This window comes from Nicrophorus vespilloides, unplaced genomic scaffold, assembly GCF_001412225.1.
Source record: "Nicrophorus vespilloides isolate i.1.1-1 unplaced genomic scaffold, Nicve_v1.0, whole genome shotgun sequence".
Taxonomy (NCBI): domain Eukaryota; kingdom Metazoa; phylum Arthropoda; class Insecta; order Coleoptera; family Silphidae; genus Nicrophorus; species Nicrophorus vespilloides.
In genome coordinates, this window is record NW_017095955.1 from 63,748 (window position 1) to 70,845 (window position 7,098).

General features: G+C 37.5%; 1 protein-coding gene across 1 annotated transcript; it reads right to left on the reverse strand.

The window, feature by feature from the left end:
- Nucleotides 1–4,009: 4,009 nt before the first annotated feature.
- LOC108568982 (intraflagellar transport protein 74 homolog) lies at nucleotides 4,010–5,846 on the reverse strand. Its single transcript, XM_017930338.1, has 2 exons — nucleotides 5,637–5,846; nucleotides 4,010–5,572 (listed from the first exon to the last, which is right to left on the reverse strand). Exons 1-2 carry the CDS (start codon nucleotides 5,709–5,711, stop codon nucleotides 4,010–4,012), a joined length of 1,638 nt encoding a protein of 545 aa, XP_017785827.1. The 5' UTR covers nucleotides 5,712–5,846.
- Nucleotides 5,847–7,098: the final 1,252 nt, after the last annotated feature.

Consider the following 7,098-nt stretch of genomic DNA (forward strand, 5'->3'; position numbering starts at 1 on the left):
TCTTAAACGTCATTCATTGGTTGACAGTTGATAAATAAAGGTAATTGTGTTGGTTGTCTAGAAGTTTCTACAAACCTTGGATGGGTCTATATCGCAAGCCCGACAACCGACAATAGACGGTCTATTGAAATCCCGACGTTCGAAATCTCGACTGTATCGGAATCCCGACTACCATAAATATGTTATTGTAGAAATATATAATAATAAAAGACACAGTCGGGATTTTGATTGTCGGGCTTTTGACTGGATTTCGAACGTCGGGATTTTGAGCCAGCCGGGATTTCGAAGGTCGGGATTTCAATACACTCGGGATTTCGATAGACGGGATTTCGGTTGTCGTGCTTTTGACATAGTGGGGATTTCGAACGTCGGGATTTTGAGCCAGCCGGGATTTCGAACGTCGGGATTTCAATACACTCGGGATTTCGAACGTCGGGATTTCGATAGATCGGGATTTCGGTTGTCGTGCTTTTGACATAGTGGGGATTTCATACACTCGGGATTTCGAACGTCGGGATTTCGAAACGGGATTGCGATTGTCGGTTGTCGGGTTTGCGATTGCCACCGTCGTAATTTACATTTGACATCTGGATTTCGACAGACGGGATTACGGTTGTCGTAATCAATTATAGGAATTGTTTAAATTGTTTAAACGATTTTAGGATTTCAATATAGTCGGATATAGATTATGATTGTGGGGATTTTGACATAGTCGGGATTTCGAACGTCGGGATTTTGAGCCAGCCGGGATTTCGAACGTCGGGATTTCGATAGACGGGATTTTGAACGTCGGAATTTTGAGCCAGCCGGGATTTCGAACGTCGGAATTTTGTTATAGTCGGGATTTCAATACAGCCGGTATTTCGAACGTCGGGATTTTGAGCCAGCCGGGATTTCGAACGTCGGGATTTCAATACACTCGGGATTTCGAAAGTCGGGATTTCGATAAGACGGGATTTCGGTTGTCGGGATTTCGATACACTCATAGTGGGGATTTCGAACGTCGGGATTTCAATACACTCGGGATTTCGAACGTCGGGATTTCGGTTGTCGTGCTTTTGACATAGTCGGGATTTTGAACGTCGGGATTTTGAGCCAGCCGGGATTTCAAACCTCGTTATTTCAATACACTCGGGATTTCGAACGTCGGGATTTCGATAGACGGGCTTGCGATTGCCACCGACCTTGGATATATATTCAATATATTCTTACATGGCAGTTAGTGGAAATCAACTTGTTGACATTTGACAGCTTTTAAAAGTTAAATTTGTACTCTTACTTTACTGTCATTACTTGTTTGTCATTAATATACAGCATCAGTCCGGATTGACTATAGTCCGTTTTGAAAAATTTCAAAACAAATTAAATTTTAATTGTGTAAAATTAAAAAATCTAACAAAATTATAGTTTTTTTCTTTATACAGTCAAATCTCTTTTTGTGTTGTTCTCGATTAGTGCGAGGTATTATTGTGCACTTAACCACTAGAAGCTCTCATTGAGTTGTTAATTCCAAATAAAAATTTAAAAAATATTCATTAATGACTTGAGATACTTAAAAACAAAAATAACTAACTATTTCTTGCAAAATGAACCACCTTAGTTATAGAGACATATGAAGTATTACGACAGCCGTTGAAACCGTACTAATCAGACCCTCAATTAGAAAATTAACTGTATAATAAGTTTATATTAATATTAATAAATAATTTTGTTTACTCGATTACAATTTTTTTTTGTTTCGAATTTTTAAATCGCACTATAGTGAATCAAAGCAGCATTATGCGAGTTATTGCTGTATAGGAAAAATTGATTAATACATTTTAAAAATACGAGACAACCCGAATACAATAATACCAATATCTTTATTTTTCGTGTTTTTAATAAAAATTTTGTTTGTTTGACCTAAATGTGTTCTTTCGTTTGCTGATGGCGCTGGTTCAATATCTGGCTTTCGTCGTTGTACTTTTCTCCCCATCCCTTCGTCTGCAATTACCATGTGAAATATGTTGGGTCGTATGCGTATAATTATTGTAAAACTTAGCCATTAAGCCCTCTGACTACAGCCGAGAATCAGTGAGATCGTGTAAAATCTAATTGTATAGTGAGGAGCCAAGTGCCAAGCAATAGAGAGTGGAGGCTATTCACGTAGTAGCATCAACGTTTGTTTAATGTGTTTTAGCTCTTTACATTTCGCCGTATAAAAGTTAAACAAAGAGAATAACAATTATTTAATATAAATTAAATGCATGATAATTAGTAAAATGCTAATGCATTTGAATTACTACTGTCACGAGCATATTTTATAATATATTTCGTTAGAATTAAACTTCAAAGTATATTATGAAATGTATACAGTGTAATAATTATGCTGATTTACGTTTTGTATTATTATTAAATTTTATTATTAGATAAGAAAAGAGCAAAAAAAAATGAATAAAATATTTAGAAATTTATAATTTTGAGATGAAATATGAATCAGACAATTTTTTTTATCTCAAATGAATTTGATTGATTTTACGTTTTTGTTTGACGAATGTTGTACCTGATTGGAAATGTCTTCGCACACGTGCGTGATGAATACAACCCTGATAGCATTTATCAATATCCAGATGATGCTCTCGACAAGTTCAATGACTTTACCGGTATAGTCTGTGATTAGCCATTCGTAAATGCCGTCGGTGATGTTCATCAAAGTGTTCGCGAATATGAAAACCAGCGGCACGTTGCAATTGACGTTAATTAAGCGTGCGGTCAGCCAGATCTTGCTGTAGACCACCCTCAAACGCATGATATCATCCCTACTCAGCTTCTGCTTGGAGCCGCCGCCACCACAGAATTGCATCTTCAGGTGCTTCAGATAAAAGCAAATCATGAAGACGCAGACATTGAATTGGAAGGCGTAAATGTTCTGCACGAAATTCGGAAAGTAATATGTGACAGAGTAATAAATCCCGTCCGGGTCATTAGTTAATCTTGCGTAGATCACGAAAGCGGTCGCCGCAAAATTTCCCAGCATCCAGCCGTGCGCCAGAGCCGAATATTTGTTGTCGTAGCGGAAATCCACTAAATCCCATTGAACATTTCTCAGGCGCACCAAAGTTTTGCCGATATTCCGGCGAGAAAACACGGACGTTAGCAGCAGGATGGCCAAAGTTGACACGTTTAGTACATCCTGTAAGTATCGGAGCGGGGATCTCTCCAATTCGGGCGTAAAAAACGTATAAAACACGAAACCTATTAAAGCGAAAGTGTAGGGGATGTAAATTAGGCTGGAACGATTCGAATACGAGCACGGAGCGAGACCGAAGATGATGCTGAATAGGCGGGATGGCATAGAAAGCTTGCAGAAAGCGGAACGGCCCTTCGAAGGACGACACATACTTCGATAACAACCAACCGAAACGAACGAAAGCACAAAACGACTAATACAATACTTGCCGAACTCACCCATCATCTTTCATAAATTCAATAATAAAAACGACATTCGACATCAACATGATTGACCTGCCCGCCCTGCGATGAATGAACACGATGAATTATTAATTTTCAATTATATGTCCAAATAGATTGTTCTGCGTGGCCTGCACTCAACTATCACTTTATTAGGTTCATTATGACGTAAACCGCGTCCACTAAACGCATAATGTTTCGTTTTCAAAACAACTACTGAAGCTACGAATAATTACGCGCACGCAAACAAAAACATATTTGTCCACAAAGACTATTAAATCATTTTTTCAGTACGATATTTTCTTAAGTACATTTTTAACAAGTACTTGTCAAGTAAAATTTATTAAAAAAATACTTCCATAAAAACTGTGTATTATAGTTGGTACAAAAAAAAAACAGCAAGAAAAAGATATTTCTACTGATTTCTTTGAAAAGTTTTTTATTTGAAGAAATAAATGGGATATTAAAAAATATATATGAAATTTTACCCAACAACATTTATTAATTGCATATAATCAATAGAACATTTAAAGCTAATAACATAACTATAGACAAATTATTAAAATTTATTCTTTTTCAAGCTGTCAATCAATTTCGAATTCCTTTCTGCGAGAAGTTCATCAAGCTGCGAAAAGACTTGATCCATTTCCTCGCTGTTCGACTCAGATTTTATAATGTTCTCCAGCTCTTCATTTTCTTTAGTGCTTTCTTCGATTTGATTTTCCAATTTCATAATTTCAGTGTACTCCTCGTTGCCTTCGATTCTGCTCTTCAAATCCTCACGCTTCTTCTTGGCCTCGACGACGGCGGATCGCGTCGACTCCAAAGTGCCTTGAAGCTGAAGCTGAGACTCCAAAAGAACCATCTTTTTATCCTCCATCTTCTCCTTGCCTGTCTCCACGTCGCTGTACAGATCCAATTCCTCGCGCATCTTTCCCATCTTCTCCTTCATCTCGCTAATCTCCCCTTCGTACTTCTGCTTCAACGCTGCGATCCTGTTAATTTGTCCGGTAAGCAGTTTGAACTTGTTGTTCCAACCTTCCACCGTGTTCTGCTCTCCAGAGTCGAACTTCACGTCCAGCTCCTTCAAATTGATTTCCGTCAGATTCTCAGATAAATACTCGAGAGCCGAAGATATCTCCACATTCACGTCCTTTATTTTCGTCTTTATCTCCTCGGATTTATCCCCATACTCGGCTATGAATTTCTCCATATGTTCTCCGCGCTCCCGCAGCTCCTTGTGCTTCTTCAGCCTGGCATTATCCTTGCCGTCGAGCTCGTGCTCCAAATCGGCTAAACGGCTCTCGTTATTGCCCAATTCCTCCTCCACGGAATCCTTAACTTTCATCAACGATTCGATATCGGATTTGTCCTGTTTCACTTGATCCAACAATTTCTCGCGCTGCTGCGCTGGGGTTAAGGTATTTTGTACGAACGTCTCCAATTCGTCCTTTTGCGTGGTCAACCTCGTCAAGTTCCTCAGCAATTGAAGCTTTTTCTGCTTGCCGCTCGACTGGGCGATGCTCGCTTTATACTTCTCGATGGTCTCCTTGGACTCTTTGATTTTACTCTGCATGTTCGATATGTTCTCCAGCACTTTCTTATTCTCTTCCGCCAGGGCGTAATACTTTTCGCGACTCTCCGGCGACAATTTCTCAATCAGACCCTTGATGAAAGCCTCTTCGTCTTGTATGCGGATCTTCAATTCGCCGATTTGCTCTTCCTTTTTGAGCTTCTTCTGGAAAACGTTGTCCAGTTCTTTGAGCAGCAAATCATTCCTCTGTTTCAATTCAGCCGTTTCAGCTACGATCTCTTCGGTGCGAGTTTTCGAGAGATGCATATCCAAAGCTGTGTTGTATATGGTCAGGAGTTCCTGTTTCTCCGTTAAAGATTTAGCCGTAGTTTCAGCCGTTCGCCGCATCTCCTGTCGATTTATCGAGGCAACCCTACAGTCGAGAGTGCTCTTATTCAGACGATTAATTTCATCCCGAATTGCGTTCATGTGAGCCTGGATTTTCGAGGTGTAGTAGCGTTTGTCGCGGTACATCCTATTCGTACCTTGCCCTGAAGTGGGCGGCGGACGGAGGCCGCTCAAACCCTGTTGAGTTATTGGCCTGGACGGCTGTAAAATCAAATTAACGTTTGAATCTCGTTGGTGGAGGTGCCGGTATCGTTTTCGAACTTACCATCGCAGATCGGGGAACCGCCATCCCTGTTGGGGGTCGGTTGGTCGACGGTCTCGAGGAGGGCTGCCTTTCCATCGCTGCACCAGAAACACTGGAATCTGCTGGAAACACATCTAAAGTCAGCAAAGTGTTTGAAACGTATTCGTTGCCTGGGCAACGTAAATCGATCACGGAAAATTTCGTTACGTCCCACAATTACCTCCTCCTGTATGCAACCAACATACCTCGCCCTTTTCTCTTGCAGCTTGATTAATTCAATTGTTTTACAACCTTTATAATTCTACAATATACGAAGCCCATGGAACGCTGCCATTGATGTATTAAATATTTGTGCATTTCCTTCATTAATTACTTTATACAAGCTTCAATACAAATGTTAGCTAAAGTTATAATCATTAATTCTCAATCTTGGAAATACAGTGAAACCTCGCTTAACGAGCATCTCGTATTACGAGTAATTCGCATAACGAACAAAAATTTTAACAAAAATGTAGACGCTTGTAAAGCGAGTCATGAGTAACGTGGAAAAGAGAAGTCCCGGATTGTGCGCCTGGTACATCATTTTCCAAACTTCAGACATATTATATGTGTTTTTTTTTTGTGTGTGCAAAGTTTCAAAACTCTTGCAAAAATGTCCCTGAAAAAAAACCGTTACAAGTGAGAGTCTGGAACTGATTATATTCGTTAAGAGAGGTATCACTTTATCGGTAATACTATGGATACTTAAGTTACTCATTCAAATATGATTATTTTATAAAAATAAACAAGTAAATGTACAATTTATTTTAAGAGAAGTTATAACATCAATGCAATATTAATAATGCCTCAGTTAAATACTATAAACTTTATTGAAATAAGTAGAGATATTTTACATTTGGTTAAAGTGAAATATAAATATTTCGATTAGTGCGACTTGACATATTTAAAACAAACTAAATTTTAACTAATTCTTTAAAAATAGTACAGAAAAATATTTTGTTTTGTGCTGTTTATTTTTATGCAGATTTTAAAGTTCTTGAACAACATTCAGTAAACATTAACTTTATTGAAAGCTAAAGAAATTACTAAATAATATACGATTATCTCTAATTTTGTAAGATTTTATTTAAATCACATAATTTTACAAATAATATGAAGTAACAATGTAACTTTATTCAATAAGAATATTAGTGAAAATTGTTAACAAAGCTTAGAATAACAATCTTAATAGTAAATAATAATTACACTTTAAATATAAATATTTTCGTTATATAATAAATAACTATAATTTATTGTATAAATAGGAAATATTTATAAACCGCAGTATTTACATCTTATTATATATTTATAGTAAGAAATAATAGCGTATTAATAATTTGTGTCGATTAAATCATTACTCATGTTAAACTTTTATTAAAATAATTGGATTTCAAGAGTTGTAAATAAATACAAATGTATTATAATCTGGGAATTCTCTACATCT

What these genes read in the sequence shown, in the direction of transcription:
- LOC108568982 (XM_017930338.1), bottom strand. Translation starts at nt 5,711, where the DNA reads ATGGAAAGGCAGCCCTCCTCGAGACCGTCGACCAACCGACCCCCAACA. An exon ending in CGGTTCCCCGATCTGCGATG is followed by an intron (nt 5,573 to 5,636) that starts GTAAGTTCGAAA and finishes TTGATTTTACAG; the next exon opens with CCGTCCAGGCCAATAACTCA.